The sequence below is a fragment of the Chanodichthys erythropterus genome, chromosome 15 (genome assembly GCF_024489055.1).
Source record: "Chanodichthys erythropterus isolate Z2021 chromosome 15, ASM2448905v1, whole genome shotgun sequence".
Lineage (NCBI taxonomy): Eukaryota > Metazoa > Chordata > Actinopteri > Cypriniformes > Xenocyprididae > Chanodichthys > Chanodichthys erythropterus.
The window spans coordinates 25,936,232-25,958,900 of record NC_090235.1 but is presented as its reverse complement, the minus strand read 5'-3'; the positions used below and the strand labels follow the sequence as shown (position 1 = coordinate 25,958,900).

The 22,669-nt window shown below is 35.5% G+C and overlaps 1 protein-coding gene across 1 annotated transcript in view; it reads left to right on the top strand.

The window, feature by feature from the left end:
* The window catches only part of fam91a1 (family with sequence similarity 91 member A1), a 32,317-nt gene that overhangs the window by 4,312 nt on the left and 5,336 nt on the right, over window positions 1-22,669 (top strand). Inside the window, exons 4-23 of the mRNA XM_067411394.1 lie at window positions 5,118-5,175; window positions 8,833-8,900; window positions 9,126-9,239; window positions 9,616-9,706; window positions 12,636-12,698; window positions 12,975-13,081; window positions 13,194-13,232; window positions 14,723-14,835; window positions 16,742-16,851; window positions 17,017-17,126; window positions 17,595-17,681; window positions 18,002-18,131; window positions 19,310-19,458; window positions 19,869-20,003; window positions 20,462-20,575; window positions 20,683-20,755; window positions 20,940-21,077; window positions 21,368-21,475; window positions 21,654-21,777; window positions 22,478-22,547. Of these exons, the coding sequence (XP_067267495.1) occupies window positions 5,118-5,175; window positions 8,833-8,900; window positions 9,126-9,239; window positions 9,616-9,706; window positions 12,636-12,698; window positions 12,975-13,081; window positions 13,194-13,232; window positions 14,723-14,835; window positions 16,742-16,851; window positions 17,017-17,126; window positions 17,595-17,681; window positions 18,002-18,131; window positions 19,310-19,458; window positions 19,869-20,003; window positions 20,462-20,575; window positions 20,683-20,755; window positions 20,940-21,077; window positions 21,368-21,475; window positions 21,654-21,777; window positions 22,478-22,547 (2,001 nt within the window). The remainder of the gene's footprint in view (window positions 1-5,117; window positions 5,176-8,832; window positions 8,901-9,125; window positions 9,240-9,615; window positions 9,707-12,635; window positions 12,699-12,974; window positions 13,082-13,193; window positions 13,233-14,722; window positions 14,836-16,741; window positions 16,852-17,016; window positions 17,127-17,594; window positions 17,682-18,001; window positions 18,132-19,309; window positions 19,459-19,868; window positions 20,004-20,461; window positions 20,576-20,682; window positions 20,756-20,939; window positions 21,078-21,367; window positions 21,476-21,653; window positions 21,778-22,477; window positions 22,548-22,669) is intronic.

The window sequence follows — 22,669 nt, the reverse complement described above, 5'->3', positions numbered from 1 at the left end:
TTGCCTACAAAAATGCGTCATCCCTGGGGCACTCTATGTGCCAGTGTGAGAATATAACATTTAGTTCAAACTTTGACCTGTGGAGGGCAGTAATACACTTAGCAGTGTCTACACTGGCGGAATTCTAATAGAGCAGAAGAATAAGAGAGCTAGTTCAAGATGAGCATTTATGGTTAAAAAGTATATAATTTTAAATTTTTTTTTAGAAAATGGTTTCTCTAAATAAGACCCTTATTTCTCGTCTGGTATCATGTAGAACGCTTTGAAGCTGCAATGAAACTGTAATTTTGACCTTCAACCGTTTGGGCTCCATTGAAGTCCATTGACTATATGGAGAAAAATCTTGGAATGTTTTCATCAAAAACCTTAAAGGTACAATTTGTGATATTTTTTTCCGCTAGAGGTCGCTAGAAGCCTATTCAAAACAAAGGCGTAGTTTGATGACGGCAAGTTTTAGAGCGGAAACTTGGGATATGTGGTCTCCATCTCAACGGACGGTGCAAAAGAATAGGGATTGGAGTCTGGAAGGACTCATGTTCGTGGATGTGATTATTAACGTTACTGTAGTATGAAGCAGAGCAGGACCGAGTGTTGTGGAGCTGAACGAGGAGCTGGAGCGATTGATCAACACACGCCTCACGAGCAGCAGGACTTTTATTATGACACAGTCGCCGGCGCCGCTTCCGCTTTTCCGGTCATGAGTTTACGGGAGCTGTCCTTGTCGACAGAACCAGCGGCAGATGGTAAACAGTAATTATGTTCCATAAATAAGTAACACAATCCACCATAAAACGTGCAAGAAGTAAATAAGGAACTGCTTGAAGCAAGCTGGTGGTTTGCTGGACGCTAGACACTACTTCCGCATTTGTCCACGGCACTGTTGTCATGTGGTTTCTACGTCAGTAAAGGCGGTAACAAAGGTATATGACGTCATTGACAGTCGACTGCACTGCCCCGTGTCACTGTTTAGAAAGGGAATTTTCTCATGATTTACAATTCGTTGAAAACATTAGAGATATTGTTAGTAATCAGCTGGACAAAATATATAACACTAGCTTAGTGTTTTTTTGATATTTTACTGCAAAAATTTTACATATTGTACCTTTAATTTCTTTTTGACTGAAGAAAGAAGGACATGAACATCTTGGATGTCATGGGGGTGAGTAAATTATCAGGAAATTTAAAATTAATTTGAAAGTGAACTAATCCTTTAAGAGCGGATAAACAATAATGGGGAGAATAGGGAGGAGTGGCAAATGATGCTAAACTCAAACCTGCATTGCCCACCTAAACACCACAGCACAATGTGTAAGCCACATCTCTAAAGAATTAATTTAATTTTCTCAAACAGCCCTTCCAAATTATTTGGTCTGCAGTTACCATTGATGCTGTGAAAACTGTTGCAACATATGGTAGACGTGGGCTAGCATCCAAGCGTTTAGTGTTTTACTGATCTAGTATGCAATTGTTTTTCTTCCTCTAATGATAGAGAAGTATTACCTGTTAACCATTTTATTGTTGCTCTTGTTAATGATCATTAAAGTATAAGTTCTGCATTCTGACAATGCTCCAGACGGGTATTTGTTGTTTGAGCTTATGAAGATTACTGTAGATAACTCATGCAATGTGTCAGCTTACCATATTTAATTGTACAAAACAACAGTGTCTGCTTTCTGTCTGTGTGACTTAAACAAATTCATTTACCAGCAGTACGTTTTAGTCTTAATACATTTTGAAATATATATTCTGATGTTCTGAGAGCATAAAGGGAAAGTTGTCATGTCATTTCAAACCTGTGTGACTTTTTTTCTTCTGAGAAACACAAAAGAAAAGGTTTTAATGCTGCTCTTTTCCATACAATGAAAGTTTCAGGGTTATGTTTGGTTTGTCTGTGATTGACGGGCCATTTACGCGACACTCAAATAACAGCGTAAAACTTTTTATGCCTTTTGACTATTCATTTACATGATAACAGCCTTTTGGAGGCCTGAAATTGCAAACTTTTGAAAACAACATTCAAAGGGCAAGTTTTTGAAAATGATACTGTTATCATCTCCATGTAAGCTACAAAAACACAAATTTGTGAAAACAGTGACGTCATGCGCATGCGTACACTGTAAAAAATGAATGTGATTTTATCGTAAAATATTGTAAAAACGCTAAATTGTAAAAAAAAAAAAAATTTTAAATAGGTTAACAGTAAGTTCCCGTATTATATACAGGGAAAAACTGTAAAAGTTCTAACCAGACATTCATGCAATTTTCACAGTAAAATGCTGTAAGTAGAAAAGACAAAATCAATGTGTAATTTACAGTCAAAATCTGTAAACTGATGTTCCCACAATTCCCTGTGTGACACTCCACATTTGAAAGTATTTTGTTTAAATAATCATGTTTCTTAATAATTTTTTATCAGTTATCATTAGGGTTTTATGTTACATCTTCTGTTGTTTAATGAACGTTTATTGCATTATTTAAGTATTGTGGGTTACCATGATGGTGTTTTGCATTTGCGTGAATGACTCTGTGCACCTTCTTTATATTAGTATATACTTCAGCTTGTGGAAAAGCTACTTGTGATGAACTCTGATTCTTCATGTGGCTTTCTCTTTTACCACGTGCATTATTATGGTTGTTGTCAGTATATGGTAAAGGTACAAAACAGATTTTAGTAGTAGTGTGCATTGTTGAATTTATTGGTTTGCATTCAAATTTTCTTAAATTACAGTTTTATACTGTAAAATTTACAGTTTCTTCTGTAAATGTGTTTACAGTTTTTCTGTATTTTTTTTTTTTTACAAAATTATTCTGGCAACCACAGCTGCCAAAATTATTTTGTAAAAACTACTGATTTTTTTTTTTTTTTTTTTTTTTTTTTTTAACAGTGTATTACTTGTTTAGTTTATTGTCGTGTAGTGTTTCTTTACAAAGTGACCTCGCCAACTACTGGCCTGGCAGCATAATACAGCATTTTTAGTCGTTTTCACAGATCCGTGTGAACAGGAATTGTTTTGTCAACCAGTGTTGGGGGTAACACATTACAAGTAATGCGAGATACTTAATCAGGTTACTTTTTTTCAAGTAACTAGTAAAGTAACGCTTTACTTTTAAATTTACAACAAAATATCTGTTACTTTTTCAAAGGAGTAATGCAAGTTACTTTGTTTTCCAATTTATTGACTGACAGTTCTCCTGTCCCCATGTTGAGAGAAATCGGGAGTGCAGAGGCGTCGTGTGCGCTGGGTAAATGGTTACACATCACTGTGCTGTGATGGTTATTCTAGACTAGACTAGTGAATTTGCATTTCCTTCAGTCTGAGGCTTATTCATGTCACTTTTAGTGTGAAAAGGCCTTTACATTTGCCAAAAATTATAAAAACAAACAGCCCAGCCCACATGAGAAAATGTAACGCAAAAGTAACGCAATGCATTACTTTCCATAAAAAGTAACTAAGTAACACAATTAGTTACTTTTTTAGGGAGTAACGCAATATTGTAATTCATTACTTTTTATAAGTAATTTTCCCTAACACTGTTAAAAATCATGTCATCATTGTCAAGTAAACGTACCATTAGTTTTGGTTTTTGCTTTCCTGCTTGTCTGATCTCCTTGTTAGTTGCCTTTGTTTACTGATTTGAGTTACACACTTGTTTGTAGTTGAGCTTACTTCCTCTGTTCTCTAGTGTATATATAGTCCACTGTATCCTTGGCGGTTCATTCTTGTCATTATAGAGAGGTTGTTCTGTTCGTGTGTCAAGTGTTTAAAGTTACCTGACTATTTTGTTATTTTTGTATTTTTTCATTAAAGGTGACCTAGATTCAAAAATTGAATTTACCTCGGCATAGTTGAATAACAAGAGTTCAGTACATGGAAATGACATACAGTGAGTCTCAAACTCCATTGTTTCCTCCTTCTTATATAAATCTAATTTGTTTAAAAGACCTCCGAAGAACAGGCGAATCTCAACATAACACCGACTGTTACGTAACATTCGGCGTCTACGCCCCCAATATTTGCATATGCCAGCCCATGATCAAGCATTAGACAAGGGCAGCCAGTAACGTCTGGATCTGCACAGATGAATCATCAGACTAGGTAAGCAAGCAAGAACAATAGCAAAAAAAATGGCAGATGGAGCAATAATAACTGACTGATCCATGATATCATGATATTTTTAGTGATATTTGTAAATTGCCTTTCTAAATGTTTCGTTAGCATGTTGCTAATGTACTGTTAAATGTGGTTAAAGTTACCATCGTTTATTACTGTATTCACAGAGACAAGAGCCGTCGCTATTTTCATTTTTAAACACTTGCAGTCTGTATAATTCATAAACACAACTTCATTCTTTATAAATCTCTCCAACAGTGTAGCATTAGCCGTTAGCCACGGAGCACTATCAAACTCATTCAGAATCAATGTAAACATCAAAATAAACACTGTACTTATGCGATTAGACATGCTGCATAACGAACACTTTGTAAAGATCCATTTTGAGGGTTATATTAGCTGTTTGAACTTTTTTTATGTTGTTTAAGGCAAGCGCGAGCTCTTGTGGCGTGGAGCACCAGATTTAAAGGGCCACACACCCTGAATCGGCTCATTAATAATGATGCCCCAAAATAGGCAGTTAAAAAAATTAATTTAAAAAAATCTATGGGGTATTTTGAGCTGAAACTTCACAGATACATTCAGGGGACACCTTAGACTTATATTACATCTTTTAAAAAACAGTTCTAGGGCACCTTTAAACATCTTACTGCTGCAAGTAGATCCTTTTTTGTTCATTCTCTGCATCAACCCAGCATGAGAGAAAGTGGATGGGAACCAGAGTTTCAACCAGGTTGTATTTTACATCATCTGAAGCCCTATGATGCTTTGTGTGACAAAGATTAGCCATGGTCATCATTCACTTATATTATATGGGAAAGAGCAGCTTGACATTCCGCTGTAAACATTTCCTTTTGATTTCCATGGAGGAAAGATGGTCATATGGGTTTTGAAAGGCATAAGGAAGAGTTAATGATGACACAATCATAACTCTTAGGTGAACGATTGTTTTGAAACTTCATTTCATTTGAAGTACACAACCTAATCTTTTCCCCCTTCATTCAGGACATCATGAATTGTGAGAAGAGTTATGATTCCCTGCCCAACTTCACTGCTGCTGACTGTAAGTTGTTTTCTCTCTGTCTGAACTGGGAATCATTATTTGTTACTGTTGCTGACTGCTCATGCGCAGTAACGAGGCCACAAGCCACTAGAGATGGCTGAACATTGGCCACTCAAAATGAAGTGGCACAGAGATAGAAAGTACGGAAAATATTTTAATTCATGTGTTTAGCTATTGTTTTGGAAGTAATTTAGCAATGCCATCTTTACACTGCAAATTTGCCATGTACATACCACAAAGGTTTCAGATACATTTACAGTTTAATGCTGCTCAGAGGCAGCATAAATGCATTTACTCAGAAATTATGATTAGCGAAATAATATTTAAAAATGTCAAATATATGAATTTAGGAACATGGTTAACATTTTACATTAAGGTTACATTTGTTAACATTAGTTAATGCTTTAGGTATCATAAATTAAATATGAAAATTTTTACAGTATTTTTTATAGCACTAGCTTAATATTAATTTATGAATGTACTTCTGTTCATTGTTAATTCATGTTCTTTTATAGTGCATTAACTAATGTTAATTTATATTGTAACTGAAATGTTAAATATATATATTCCTATATGTAGAAATTAACATTTTCCAAAAATAATAAATGCTGTACTTATTGTTCATTGTTAATTTATGATTCCTATTGCATTAACAAATGTTAACAAATTACACTAATGAAACAGTCTGTAAAACGTCACATTATCAAAAAATGAAATATGAATTATGTTTATAAAATTATGAATATATATATATATATATATATATATATATATATATATATATATATATATATATATATATATATATATATATATATATATTTAAATGCATGTTCTGTCCAATGTTAAAGTAACATTTAAAATTACTTTAGGTGATGTTAAAATTACATTAAATAGTGTTGATTTAAGTTGAATCTGTTAAAGCTATAGAGTGGTAAAACTCAAAAATTAGTCCTTCAAATGATTCAGCCAGCAATCATAATTTCTAAGTTATTGTTTTTTTATGATAAATATCAAATATCAAGCAAGACCCATAAAATGAAATGATAAATGTAGTTTAGAAGCACAGTATGCCCAGTATTCCTCAAACACCGAATTTATAGCACTGAAATCAATATTTCCGTAAGTTCAAGTGTAAATTACTGTGTAAGTAGTCAGACATTGATATAAAATGTATTCAGACTTTGGACTATGGTATTTCCTACAGCTAGTTGGATTACGCATTTATGAATACGAGTTCTGAAATCACCACAAAGGAGCAATATAATAGTCTACAAGCACACGACAACAAGGCAAACTATCACATACTGTATTATTTTGTGGAAAAAGAAGGCATGGAACCCATATGTCTTACCCATATGTCTTATCATTATTCAAATGAAAGATGTGCTGACATATCCAATGGGAATTGAAGTCATCACTTTTATGTGAATTGCAGACATAGATTAAAGTGAATTGTGTAGAGGGCGTTATAGTGTAACCTCTCATACATACATGTGCACTCCAAAGCATCTGGGTACAAAATCATTGGCATAATAGCACAACATTAAACTATGTTATGAAACAAATAATTGTATTTGGCCCACCATAGCTGGCTGTGCATGCTCGGAGATCTCAGAGAACATGGTCTTTAGGTTGGGTAGACAGAAGGTAGCCAGCAGGCTATGCATGGGTCTCTCGCTCTAATCTGTTAGTCTGAAGTGAGACTGCTCTTGTGCCCTTCACAGCTCACCCTACAGCCTCTGGCATCATGCCTGGCATGTCTCAGTCAGGCCTGGCCTTTTCTAATGATCCTAGACCACTGTGTCCTATGCATGGGGAGGGACAGGCTGCTGAGGCCCCAGGAAAGCAGGATCTGGGGCATAGAGGAATATGTTGAAGTCACAGAGGTTCCTCTGAACACTAAAGGACATCCATGATGTCCTACCAATTACAAGCAAAACACATTTGTAGGTTGTCAAAAACACATGTAAACCACATTGCATTTGTAGTGTAAACTAAGCTTTTTGAAACTTTGAATTAACTGAACCAATTGCTTTGCTTCCAAGCATCGAGACACCAAACGCTGGTGACGCCTGCTGGTCAAAACGGTGTAAATGAAACAAAAACTCTAAATTTAACAATTAACAAATCATCTTACACCATTAAATATAAAGTGCCCACATTATGTTATTTTATTACTTATTATTTTATTCATGTTAAATTGTAGGGCTTGTTTTATGGAGAGTTTGAGTCCAGCAAGAGACTACTAACTAAAACGCTTCCTTTTTATTATACAAATGTGTCATTAAAAATGTCTACAGATTTATAAACTTAAAAATAAAAGATAGACAAGACACTGGTTTATAGGTTTGCAGAGATTATCACCCCGCTAGTGGCAAACCATTGAATTTTTAAAACATTTCAAAACGATGTAATGAAGCCTTGTTTACTGAAATAACATGACTTTGGCAGTTTCATAGGCACTCTGAATCACTGGTACGAAACAAATTATTCGCAAAGTTTTCGAAGCGTGTTTTGAAAGTGCAACTCACTAGTGTAAATGCAGCTAATGTGTCCTGGACAAAATGAAAGGGCCGCCTGCTCACTTGTCTATCCTCCATTGTGCTTTAAATGTACATATATGTAAGTAAGACTTCACTGAAGGTCCTCAGTTTGCCTGACATCAACATGCATAAGCACAGTTCATATGAAGCACAAACATCCAAAGTTCAAGTAATGATTTGGCTCAGAATTTCATGTTTATGGAGAGAGAGTTGATTTCCAGGGGCATTTCTCACCTTTGTATGGGCAATTTTTATAATTGCCTTATTAATTGTATCTGTCTTGTCTTTAATGTCAAATAATTACATTTAACCAATTGTGATTGGTTATAATGCTTAACACTGCAAAAACGTGTAAAAAGAGATATGATCTAAATGTAATGCTGCAATGAACACTAATTTAACATTTAACTGTAATCGCGGCAGCCGTAATAAATTTTGTTTAATTGTGCATGGGCATTTTTTGCCCCTTTATCTTGACCCCCCATCGTTAATTTTCGACCCTGGTGTAAACGGGGCCATAGATTGCAGATTAGGTGTCCACAGGGCTTGACCGGGTATGTCTCATACGTCATGAAAAATGAAGCTGTGGGCTCTTTGATCGCCCCCTGGAGGCTGGATGCAGTACAGGTCATAAACCCCGCCCTCTCAATGCAGACGAATGAGACTTAAGTTAAAACATAAAAATAAATTATGCTTCAAATAAAATTTTCTGAAAGATGGTTTTGGTCATTTAAGGTAGTTGTTATCACGCTGATTTATATTCAATTGTTCGTTTTTGTGATAAGTTTGATTTTAGCTAGCAATTTGGTGCTATAGAAACGGGGCGTGTCGTCGTGATTCACAGTTGATTGACAGTTTCTCTGAGGACTGTCGGGAAATAAGTATTGGAAGCATTTCAAATATTTCAGTATCGAAAAACTGATATTTTTGACAACACTACATTGCACTTAATTTATTATTTCAGATGCCTTTTTAAAAGACTGCTATTGAAAAATGTATATATGTATATATACAATTCAATGTTAATGTCAAGCCCTGGGTGTCCACACATAAAGCATTTGATAATTAGCATCCATTAGCATATTAACTGATTTCACTGTTAACCTTTCAGGTCTGAGGCTACTTGGGATCGGCAGGAACCAGTACATTGACCTAATGAACCAGTGCAGGTCTTCCAAAGTAAGTCGTTCTTGGTTTTACAATGTACATCAATCAGGATCTTGTGGTTAACTTCCATGGAAGCTGTCCTGGGATTTCAACATGGATGTTCATTAGATGATTCTCAAATCTGGATGGTTTCATGGGTCCCTTTGAAGATGAAAGATATAATCCATAGAGAGCAGTGCTTTGTACACACAGTGATAACCTCACACTGTTGCCTAAGCAGCATCTGTCTGTGGCTAGAAATTCTTCCGGAGGAAAACAGCTCGGGATCTTCTGCCAGCAAAACCTGTGGAGATCACAGTAGAGCCCTGGTGGGTGGTACAGACCGGATACATCACAGAGGATGACATCAGGGTAAGATGGATTCATTTAACTATGTTTATTTAGTCTTATTTATAAAATTAAAATGAGCCTTTTGGAAAAAGAAAAAAAGGAATATTACTTCAAAGAAATGGAATGATTAAGAATAGAACTTAAATATTAATTTAATATTTCTGATATGATGCAACTTAGTCTGTTTTTTCTAACACACCATTAACGGTTACATAATTCAAAAAAAAAAAGAAAAAAAGAAAGAAAAAAGATTAAAACCAAATTATTCTCAACAGCTACATTTTCTGTCATATTTCCTGCATGAAACTGTCAGAGGACAAAGTCTCTCCTAGTTGTTCAATTGAAGGTTTGTAACTGGAGTGAAATACCTGTGGCCTTTTGTGCTGGATGATTCCAGATCTGTTCTGCGGCGGAGAAGGCAGCCATTGATAAGCTGATAGATTCTGGACCCCAGCTGGCTGGATCAATGGAGTACAACGTGGTTCTGAGTGAGTGTCACTGAGACAGTTTAAGTCTTCTATGAGGCCAACGTAAAGGAAAAACCACTGAAATAATATTGAATCAGGATATGATTCATGCATGAATTCAAGTCAGTGTACCAATTAATCTAGATGTTATTCATTTTATAATGCCATGTAGTGATGATGACTTTGATTGTCTTCATTTTTCAATACCGCAGATGTTGAAACTGATTTGGTAGCACTGGTGACCGAGCCATTAAAATGAAAAATTAAAGACAAATCAATTATAGCAAATAACAAATAATAGTTGTGACCAATAAATGCAGTTCACAATAATCTTGCATATTTTGTCTATTAAAATCACATTTGGCACTAAAGCATTGATGTATTTGGGACACAGATAAAAAAGGTACAGTACCAGTTAAAAGTTTGGACACATTACTATTTTTAATGTTTTTGAAAGAAGTTTCTTATGTTCATCAAGTCTGCATTTATTTGATCAAAAATACAGAAAAAAAGAATATTGTGAAATATTATTACAATTTAAAATAATGATTTTCTATTTTAATATACTTTAAAATATAATTTATTTCTGTAATGCAACGCTGAATTTTCATCAGCCATTACTCCAGTCTTCAGTGCCACATGATCCTCTAGGGCCGGTTGTTCAAATGTAATCTGATCGGATTTCGGCTATCTGATTGGATCACATCTTGAAAATGGGTTGTTAAAAAGGAAAAAAGGATTCTGAAATCAGATTAGATCAGAAAATACAATCTTGGTTTTGATCTGGATAAAATCATCAGTTTGTATTGTTCAAAACTATTTAGTAAGATTGGGATACCTTTGATCCAAAAAATCTGGATTATACTGATCCCATCAGAAGAGTGGATTTCAGGAACAAAAATTTAATTTTTATGTAATGTAACTTTAAAACTGGTAAAAAAAAAAAAAAATAATAATAATTTTTATCATGTTATATACATACACATATATTTTTTTTTTGTTTTGCTCTTGATTAGTTAACTTTTAAAGTAATAAATTAGAAATAGACATTAGGCTACATATTTAGCCTTTCGGTAACCTAACCTAAATTAAAAAAACGATTTTGGTGCCATAAAATAATCCCCAAACAGCTGTAAATATATTATAATATTTGATTTCAAGTGTTTGTATCACTATTTGTAAACTACATTGGCACAATCATAAGAGATGAACCAGTCAAAATTTCTTTGCAGGCGAACGCAAAGTTTCTCGGGTGAAAGCTACATGGAATTTTTCTGAGAGAATGCAAAAGCATTGAAATGTGTTTTTTTCCCCCATCTCATATTCTTTCTATCACCATGTCCCTTTAGGGGCTCCATAGAACACTAGTAATCTAGATTTGGTAATCTGAAAAAGTGTGTATCTGGATCAGGGAGATCCAATCCAAATTTGCTTTGAAAACCCAGCACAAAAGTAAGATGGATTACCTGATCCTGGATACCAAAACATGCGATTTCCAAATCCAGATAATTCTGATCCATATTAAACTTTTTGAATGACTGGCCCTTAGAAATCAATCTAATATGCTGATTTGATACTTAATTATTATCAATGTTGGAAACAGTTGTGCTAAATATTTTTTGGGGAACCTGTGATACTTGGAGCTTTCTATTTAAAAAAAAAAAAAAATGCTGTTCTTTTTGTTCATCAAAGAATTATTATCACAATTTATAAAAAATATTAAGCATCACAACTGTTTCCAACATAGATAATAAATCAGCATACAGTATTAGAATGATTTCTGAAGGATCCTGTGACTCTGAAGACTATATATATGGAATACAGAATGTAAGGTAAATTATATTTATATAGAGTGCCCCAGGGATGACGCGTTTTTGTTGGCCATCCCAGAAGTTAGTGGCGCACGGGTTCCCTCGACTGAAAGCCTATTCATTTTTCCCATAGACTTTTGGAAAATCGCAGAAAATAAGCTCTGTGTTTAAAAACACAGGGTTATGACACTTACATGTTTTGTCTATCAAGATAATCTTTACAAGTTAACACAACATTTATAGATTTTGAAGCCTAAATAAAGTCGTCAGATATAAAAGGCTAACAGTAGGCTATAAACGGACTACAGCACACCATGGTCGCGGATCAACGTCGTCACCACCTAGCTTCCTCAAACTTTATTTAAAAAACAACGTTATTTAAAAACATGATCACTGATTATGATCTGTGCTGTTATGAATACTTATCCACTTTTTCATGAGAAATGCTGTCCAAAAGTCCCGTTTGTCATGATGATGTCTAAAGTCACCGCCAAAGGAAGTAGTCTCTTTTAGCAATTTGTTAGCAACCGCCGATTTTAAGACGCAGTAAAAGTTTAAAAAATCACAAGTGGGTTATAACTGGTGTGTTTTATGTCATAGATCAAAACGTGAAAGTATTTAGAGGCTTTGTTTACCACAGACCTTATTTCAGGCGATTTAGCAAAAACCCATTCAAAAAAACCCATAGACTTTACGGCGTTGGAACCGGAAGTCCTAAAATGCTAACTCGCTTCCGGGTTTTGCCTACAAAAACGCGTCATCCCTGGGGCACTCTATTGTCACTCCACTTAAATATTACATAATTATTACATAAAAACATCCTTATATTTACTCAATATTTAATATTTCAGCCAAATTACCATAGTTTCTACAGTAATGTCTGGTCTGTACTGGTCTGCACAGAGCTGTCCATTGGCCTGTGCAGATGATTGGTTTCCATGCCAGCAGATAATGGCAGCACACAATCAAAAAGTGTGCAGCTAGTAACAGTACGACCTCTAACAAAAATGTAGTCATACATGTAGAAAAAGTGGTAGCAAAATGCCACCATTTGGTGGCAGTCTGGAGACCTGTATTCTTATGGATGGTACATTCAGTACAAGAAATCTATTCATTTTCTAATTTTTTTTTCTTTTCAGGTTTGTACAACCGGGGCTATATATATCTTGATGTGCCCATATCAGATGACAGCTGTATATCAGGTATGCACTGCAGTTTATCAAATAGGCTTTATTTATAAGTCCTCTGGTGAGTTTGTATAAATCCCAAAGGCTGTTTGCTTTGAATGACCCTTTTGAAAGGATTTTGCTTATCCATCCTGAGTTTCGCTTAGGTATAGATTGTACGCAAGAGCAGATGGGAGAATCGTTGAGCAAAAGGGGATGATGGGAATCATAAATCCATTTGGAATAATAGCAGAGAAAATATTTAGGGTATATAGCTCACCCACACAACCACTTCTTGGTTCTCATTTTCAGTGCCTCCGCTTGAGGGGTTCGTCATGAACAGAGTCCAGGGTGATTATTTTGAAACGCTTCTCTACAAAATCTTCGTTTCCATCGATGAGCAGACTAATGTGTCGGAGGTACATATTCAGTTTTCTCTTTGCAGTGCACTTGAAATTCCATCTCGTTTCTTTTCAGTGATTCTTCTTCTTTTTTGAGCCTCTCATACCACTTTTCTGTTTGTCATTTCAGCTGGCTAATGTACTGGAGATCGACTTGGGCCTGGTGAAGGTACGTGTCTTGCAGGGATGAAAATGGAAGGCCATTTACAAGGAATGTTTGATATGAAATGATGCCTTTATAGCTGACTGGGAGGGCGGTAAATCCAGGATGCACCGGTGCTGGAATTACTGCCACTGCAAAAAAAAAAAATACAAACAAACAAAAAAAACCCCGAAAGGCACTTTTCCAAATCCTTTGGCCTTTTGATGGCTTGTGAAATGAGTCCTTCTTTGAATGTATGATGCAGACTGAGGAGAATGAAGACTGAACTATTGTGATCACACATTTCCTTTGTAGCTGTTCAGCCCCATTTCAGTATCTGGCAGAGTGGAAAACAAGCTTATTCATGAGATCCGATCCGTCATGAAAACCCATAACTCCTTATTAGAAAAGCCAGCACTGACGTGACTCAAAGGACACGATCTTTACCAATGAATTTATTTTTACACAGGATAGGTAGTATTCATTTTCATTATCTCTTTGACATTTTGCTAAGACAATAGAATGAAACGTTTCCTGCAGTCATCCTATTACTGAAAACCTATTCATTTAGTAAATGATGATGACATAGAGTATGATTGGATAGATCCATTGCTGTCAGTGTTTACGTGGCAAACATGGTCCCTTTTGGCAGGGATGTGCCTGAAGACAAATACCTTAATTGGAAAAGCTTGAATATTGGACCTCATTTATGAAACATGAACAAATTTTTTGAGTGTAAATCGTAAATCATAAAAGCAGTCAATGCTTCAGTTTAAGTAAGAATGGTTTTATGAATGTTATTCTTTAATGATTTACACAGAATTTCATTCTGCTCTTGAATTATGAATTATGACTTTAAATGAATAACGAATACTTTCACATAAAATAAAAATATTCAATAATTCCATTGTAGAGTAAGAATTCTAATCAACACATCTAAAAATAGAGTGCAGTGATATTCAAATTCTCATTCTTATCATAATTTATAGCACAATGAGGGAATATATTATCTGGCTGTATGGAGCCCAAATCCTGACCTACTTTCTCCAGCACCATTCAGTCTTTCTCAGACCCAATAGTGTTATCTTCATATGTGACAGTACTGCAATTTTCTTTTCTGTTCCACTTCACCTAGAACCATTCTGAGTTGTGCTTATAGCCATGTAGAGAATAACCTTTAGAAAAATAAGGGAATATGTATTCATAACCTTAGCTTGGTTGACCTAGCCGCAAAATGAGCCGGATGCAACAGATTTTATGTTTCTTGTTGTCAGGTGAAAAGGGCAGATGGAAATTGTGTTTTGGCAGGATGCTGCTTTGATAATGTTTATTATTAGTAAGCTGTTTCTGATATTGCTATGGGTTATTCATGAAGATGTGTGGATGTTTTCCAAACACAATTCAGAGACTGAACGAATTGCTCATAATGGTGTTAACATGCAATTATAGTCTGTAATCATAGTTGGTTTGTGGATGAATGCTGAATGAATATTGGACTTTTCTCTGTTGTTTTCCAGAATGCAGTGTCCATGTATTGTCGCCTGGGGTTCGCTATCAAAAAGGGTCAGGTGATCAGCCCGGACCAGCTGCACCTCTCATGGAAGAGTGCCCCTTCGGTCAATAGACTCAAGTATGAGAAGACATACCTGACACTGATGAATAGGCTTTTAGTGCTGGCTCATGCCTGAAAACAAACAAAACTGTTGTGGAAACCTCAAACTCAGCCAAATGGACCATTCACACATACAGAGATTTTATCTGTATGGTTGGTCTTAGTGGCCATTGCCCTATTATTATTGGTGGGCTACACAGGTGGCCATATCTTTGGATAATATGATCAAAAAGGGCTGGTTAAAAATATCCATTTTGCGATTAATTCCTTCCAATGAATGAAAATGAAAATCGATTATTAAAATCCAAAGATTTTAAGGTCTTTTGATGCATTTTTAGAGTTGATGCATAATTTGTCTAGATGTCTGTGAAATGCATTACTTCACACAGATGCATTTTCTGCCTCTATCATACCTCTATTCATCATTTTATTTATGTATTTATAAAATTATTTGTTAATTTGTATATTTTTATTTTTTATTTATAATAATTATTCATAATGCTATTTATTTTTTAAAAATAATTTTAAACGAATTCGTAATAAAAAAAGAATATAATAAAATAAATAAAAAGATAGTTAAATAATACTTTTAATAATTATTTTTAATAATGCAATAGTATAAATAATAATGCATACTTAACAATTAATGCATAATAATAATAATAATACAAAAATTTATTTATTTATTTATTTATTTTTATTAATTTCCCATGAAGGAAAGCATTTGATTATTCATAGTGAAATCTCCTTCGCTGTATTATTGTGTTGTGTTAGCTTTGTATCACAATCTGTAATGGCTTAAATATTTGAAAATCTGTAGTGTGACAGTCACAATGCATGTTATCATTAAGACATGACATTTTACTCGGTGGCCATCTTTGAAATGTCTCTCGTGTATGCATGTGCAGCTCCTGTCTCTTTGAATGAGGAAACATCAAATTCTCAAAAGCTGTTTGCCAAGCTTTCGATTAAATTTCATATTTGAAATCACTGTTGAAATCTGACAAAATCTGTCTGTCGAACTGTCGAATCATGACAAAAAAAAAGTATTTTTCTGGCTTGATCAAGCTCATCCGCAGTCCCAAGTGTGCATCTCTTGTGTCTCATTTTGGAGGCGCTGACTGTTTCTATAGGAACCGGAGCTTCTAACGGTCGCTGCAGTGACGTGATGACTTTACCAATTGGCGATTGGCTCTTACTTAGAAGGCGGGACTTATTTCGCCATATTGCGCGTTGCACTTTTTCCCATTCAAAACAATATGAGTGACACGTCTTGTGTTATTCTATAGTTTTTGATGTTATACAGTTAGGTCATTTGTAAAACTCTCCTGACATTTTTACACAAAATTTACACTAACAAATTGTTTTGAAATCTTGAAATCTTGTGATTCAGAGTCAAATTGAATCAGGAAATCTGTATTGATACCCAGTCCTAATCACAAATTGAATTTTTGGTCCCACTTTATATTAAGTGGCCTTAAGTACTACAGGTATGTACTTACATCAAAAAATAACTACAATGTACTTATTGAGTTCATATTGAATTGCAAAACACTTTTGCTGCTTTTGAGGTGGGATACGGGTAAGGTTAGGGACAGGTTTGGTGGTATGGGTAGGTTTAAGGGTAGGGGTAAGGTGTAATTATAAATGTAATTACATAAATTAATTACAGATGTAATTATATGCAGGTGTTTTTAAAATATAAGTACAATGTAAAAACATGTATGTACACAATAAGTGCATCAAATGATTCATTTAAATGTAAGTACATAGTAGTTAAGGCCACTTAATATAAAGTGGGACAGAATTTTTTTTTACTAGCTGAAAAAAAAAAAATCTTGTTCTAATGTGACAAGCGTCCTTTTAGTCTGGTGTTTATTGTGTTTTAACATGAGAATGTTTGTCTCATGTGTCAACTTGACAGAGGCACTATGGACCCCCAAAAGATGCTGCTATCATGGGAGGGTGGCAGTCCAGTGATGGAGGCAGGTTCCTCAGCCACTGATACAGACACCACCAGCCTAGAGGACCAGGGTGAGAGCACAACAGCATACATTAAATTATAAACGGCTTTCTACTCATCCATTAGACACTAACTCACTCTACTGCAGTGTATTATTAAACATTAGTCTGGCTCCAATCAGTACATAAATCATAATAATGTGGATTAAATGACTGTGATTTTTCTCTATCCTCCAGACACGGCAAGTGTGAGCAGTTTAAGTATTCCAGCGGCCCCGACTAAGAGGATCGCCTTCCTGTTTGACTCCACCCTCACCGCCTTCCTCATGATGGGCAATCTCTCTCCCGTTAGTGTCTCACTCACAGATTTGAGTATTTCTGATATATATTATATGCCAATATGTATAGGTTGTGTGTCTTGCCCTTTATCCTCCAAAACCATGAACAAAACTACTCAAGATAAAGAAAAACACCCAGAATACGTTAAATATTAGTTTACTTGCAACAAGGGCAAAACACAATTTGTGTCCTCCGCAATGTGTTTAGTGTGGTGAATTATTGCCTGCCGAGAGCGTGAAACCATCGAAATTCAATTTTGTACACTAAACAATTTTAGTACTGTTATGTCACCACTTGAACTCCAGTTTAAAAGCTTGACCCTGAAGCTAAACCGTTTGAGAACCGCTGATTTAGTTAACTTAGAGGAGCATTCATACACAAGCACATTTAAAATTGTCTAAGATTTAACAATTATCAAAGATTTTTTGTATTTCATCTTTAAATACCGGGATGTCATGTGGTTCTTTTCATCTCAGAACTTGAAGAGCCACGCCGTGACGATGTTTGAGGTGGGGAAATTGTCTGATGAGACCCTGGACAGTTTTCTAATGGAATTGGAGAAGGTAATACCCTTATTATAGGACACAAAAGAGGCTGAGGGACACACAGTGGACAGACAATCTCCGTCTCTGTGCTTGTATTGAAATAGAAAGGGGCCACCGCCAGGGGCTGATTATGCAACACACACACTCAGATTTTTCACTTTGGCACTGCTGTCACATCTCTTGCACACACAAAAGCATAAAGGCTATTGCATCTCTCCCTTAATATCTCTTCAACCTTTAGTTATTCTTTTCTTGTTTGCACATGTTCTCACACTCACAAACATGTAATGACTTTCTTTGTGTTGTTGAGGTTGATAAGGATGCTTTTATGTTATAAGGTGGAGAGCACCGCTGAAGGAGAGGCTCAGAGATATTTTGACCATGCGCTGACCCTCAGGAACACAATACTTTTTCTGCGCTACAACAAAGATCTCACGCCTGATCAGGGCCCTGATGTACCAAATATAGGTATGGCTCAGTATCTGAGGGCTTGAATGTGCTAAACCCAGGTGATAAATGAAATAATCATGTATTAAATATTATACTGTCACTGACAAAAAAGAGATAATTTCCATGAATCAGGCATTCTAAATTGTTCAAGAAATCATTTACATCACAATTGAAGGGTTAGTTCACCCAAAAATGAAATTTCTGTCATTAATTACTCACCCTCATGTCGTTTCACATCCATAAGACCTTCATTCATCTTTAGAACACAAATTAAGATCTTTTTGATGAAGTCTGAGAGGTTTCTGTCCCTCCATTGACAGTCCACGCAACCACCACATTCACCGTCAATACAGATCAATTTTTTCATAAGTAAAGTGGTAAATTATGCTTTTTTTTGCGCAAACAAAGCACCTGTGTCGCTTCATAAAATTGAGGTTAAACCACTGGTATCGCATGGATTACTTTTATGATATCTTTCCTACCTTTCTGGAACTTGAAAATGGTAGTTGCGTTGGATCTCTATGGAGCGACAGAAACCTCTCAGACTTCATCAAAAATATCTTAATTTATGTTCCGAAGATGAATGAATGTCTTACAGATTTGGAACGACATGAGGTTGAGTAATTAATGACAGAATTTTCATTTTTGGGTGAACTAAATAACTATTGCAGATAAATAAAATGATTAAAAAATAATTTTTCCTTTTGTTCATTTAGTTAAAATTCTGCATTTTGCTCTCTCTTTTTTTATTTCTTGCCATTAACATTTGCAACATTGGCTTTTGACAAACTAATAATTTCTCTTTCTTAATTTTAATAAAAATTCTAAAATTAGAAAAGTGAATCGCTTTTTAAGTAATTTCATAGCAAAGGCAAATACATGTATATCAAATGTAGTATACATATTGAGTATGTCAAATGTAATATATAAAAGCTAAAAATTATATGTATATTTCCCAACCTTGATCTGTACGTTTTCTGTCAAACATCAGCAAATATTTTATTGAAATTCGAACAAGATTCATTACTGGCTTGTAGTTTTATTCTGACAGGTAATCATTATCATTGTCCTTATTTAAACTGTATCACTGTATGATCATTATTGAATTAAATTTTCTTTCAATTATGGAGTGGTACAAGTACATGCATGTTCACACATTCTGGTTGGCACTAATGCATGTTTGCGTATCTCATCAGGCCTGCCTCTGGACCTCCTCCGCTGTGAGAGCCTGCTGGGATTGGACCCTGCCACCTGCAGCCGTGTTTTGAACAAGAACTACAAACTGTTAGTTTCCATGGCGCCACTCAGCAACGAGATCCGGCCAATCAGCAGCTGCACGCCTCAGGTAGCCCCAGCTCACCCAGGAGACTGTAGTCAGACCCGTAGAGAAGGATGTGCGATCACTGGGACTTACAAGACTGTGCTCAGTGAGCAGTCAGATCCCTGTCCTCTTGAGAGTATGATTCAAGCTAAATAGGTCTTTCTTTGCCTCTGGGTTTCTTTACAAAAGTTGCACGTTGTATAAAACACTACCCACTGACTACATGTCTACATTTCCATAATTTTCTTTGCTGTTTGGATGTCTTTCATTTTGAAAAGCGCAAATAAGGTCAGTATTTGTCCTGGGGGATAAGTTACGGTGTGCATTTGGAATGACTTCACTTTGCATTACATGTTTTGTCACTAGGAGCTGTTGCTTGAATGTTGGCCATGTATGTTAAAATATCTTTATTTTGTCTGATGTGTTTCTTTCAGCACATCGGTCCAGCCATACCTGAGGTCAGCTCCATCTGGTTCAAGCTGTATTTGTATTCTGTCACTGGTCAAGGCCCTCCTTCACTGCTGCTGTCCAAGGGCTCCAGACTCCGAAAGCTGCCAGATATTTTCCAGGTCAGTCTCAGTATTCAAATATTTCTTTCCTTTTTCTTTTTTTTTTTTTTTTGTATTTTATTGTGCGTTCTAATTTAATAAAAATAAAATTACATTCAGCATTCCTTTTAAATATTTAAATACATTTATTTGATATTTTAATGCAATTAAAAACTCATTAATGTTTATGTGGAAAATTTTATATTTTTTAGGATTCTTTGACAAATAGAAAATTGAAAAAAATGCATTTATTTGAAAGAACCTTTGTATAGATGTCTTCACTGTCACTTTTGATTAATTAAATGTTTCCTTGCTGAATAAAAGTAATAATTTCTTTAAAAAAAAGAAAGATAGTGTGGACTGTACATTTAAAGACATTTTATATTATTTTATATAAATGTAATTCCAAGTAAAAACAAAAATACGTACATCTTTTAAAGTGAAATAATGCTTACATTTTCATTTGGCATGTTACGCAGGCCTATGATCGGCTGCTTATTACATCATGGGGTCATGACCCCGGGGTTGTCCCAACATCCAATGTGCTAACAATGTTGAATGATGCCCTCACCCACTCAGCTGTGCTCATTCAGGTAATGGAAGGACACCCTGAACACCCAAGAGTTACATATTCATATACCTAAGTACTATATAACATTTCTCATTTCTAAGTTATACCAAAATGTATCACTCTGTTCAGGGTCATGGAATGCACGGACATGGTGAGACTGTCCACGTCCCCTTCCCATTTGATGACGAAGACCTTAAAGCAGGTAAAATCTCTATTTTCTATGCATACAGTGGCCTGAAACAGTATTTGGATACACAAATGTCTAAATGCCATTAGTTAAACCTACAAAAAGTATGATATTTTGTGTTTAGGGCCTCTATGTCTTTCTGCCTCATTTTAGCCCAGCCTTTCTAACTGGCCGCTCTGATTTGTGTTGCCTCTCCCAGAGTTCTCATATTCCAATATGTGTGCGCACAAAGCCCTTAAGATCCTGCGGGACAAAGTGGATCTGGAGCACCAGTGTGGCTACATCACCATGCTCAACCACAACAACAGACATCGCAGACGACCCAGTGACGCCGACGGTGGGTCTAAGAGCCTCTTCTGAATCCACACTGTCCAATCTCTGAAAGGTCTGATAAGGACGACCCCCTGATCATTAGCCACTCCGGGCTGTATTGATAAGTGCTGCAATTAGATTAGAATGAGAAAAACCGGTTCAAGCTCTCACCAGTGTGTTTTATTAGAGCAGGTCTCTAATTCAATTAATGTTTTAATTGCAGTCCACATGTTTGATTGCATCACAAATCAGAGTGAAACTTAAAAGCTACTTTCAGGGTCTCAATGAGATTCACTCTCTTTGTTTTCCTCACAGGAGACCCTGATCTTAGCGGAGTGCTTGATGCCAGTGGAAGCAATGAATCTTTCGAGTTGGTTACAGAGGAGAATAACGGAGATTGCAGCAAGAAACAGGGAACAGAAGGTAGGTGTTCTTTGACTGATAGCCAGAACTGCAGATTTTTTTTTTTTTTTTTTTTTGGGAGAAAACATGCGGAATGCATTTCAGCATACCAGAATTTGTTAAACTGAGCTGAGAGTATTAGAGGGTAATGCTAATCAATATGAGGTGCTTTGAAAATCATGTTTGCTCACTCTCCCAGGATCGTCCAGTGAGGATGAATGGGTTCCTCTGGAGCTTTGTTTTGGGATGCCTCTTTTTAGCTCTGAGCTAAACCGCAAAGTGTGTCAGAGGATCGTCTCCCACAAACTTTGCAGCAAAGACAGGTGACAACCAAATCTTTTTTCTTTTTTTACTGTGAATAAAGGTGTTTAAAAATACTGTGTTTGCATGTCTGCAAACATTTCTGGCTAAGCACATTTGAATCTAGCCCATTACTTTCCCGATCCCAGCAGTATCCCTTTATCCATGGAAATGTATATATTATAATGATTTAAATATTTGTTTAATGTATGATAACTATACAAATATAGTTATTGCACTGTACAGCTGCACATTGTATATTTTGTATATTGTATAATCTTCTCATTCATGTTAGTACAAATGACGGTTTGTTGAGCTTCGATTATAATTAAACATGCTAAGTATAACATGCTATAAAATAAACATGATTTTTTGGAATACTAGTTCAATGTGTGTATTCCAGAAGAAAAAAAAAAATCACCTTTGCCATGTTTAATTGTCATTTCTACCTTTTTTTGATTATCGTCCCAGCTACACTGACAGATAACACCAAAATAGGTGGTGTGAGAAATCACACCTGGTCTCTGTGACAGTCTGCGATTGACCTGTGCTTTTTTTTGTTCTGCTTGAACAATGTCATATTGAAAAAATGCATGAACTGTGTTAAGAAAAAAATGAGCAGCATTAAGCATATTTAATCCTGTTAGTTTTGGCAGCCTTAATTACTACAGATATGATAACGTTGGACTACAGAATAAGGAACATACTCTGTTTCTTTTGCAGTCTTCAAGAGCTACTACATTCCAGTCGAAAACTGGCATTAAAGGTTCTCAGTTTTGTTCATTCATTCCAGGTAAATCTTCACTGATTTTATTTTATTATTGTTCCTAATATAATGTGGATTTAGTTCACAGTAGCAGTGCTAATGTCTTATTTCAAAGATTTCATTCATATTAAGCCTATTCACACCAAGAA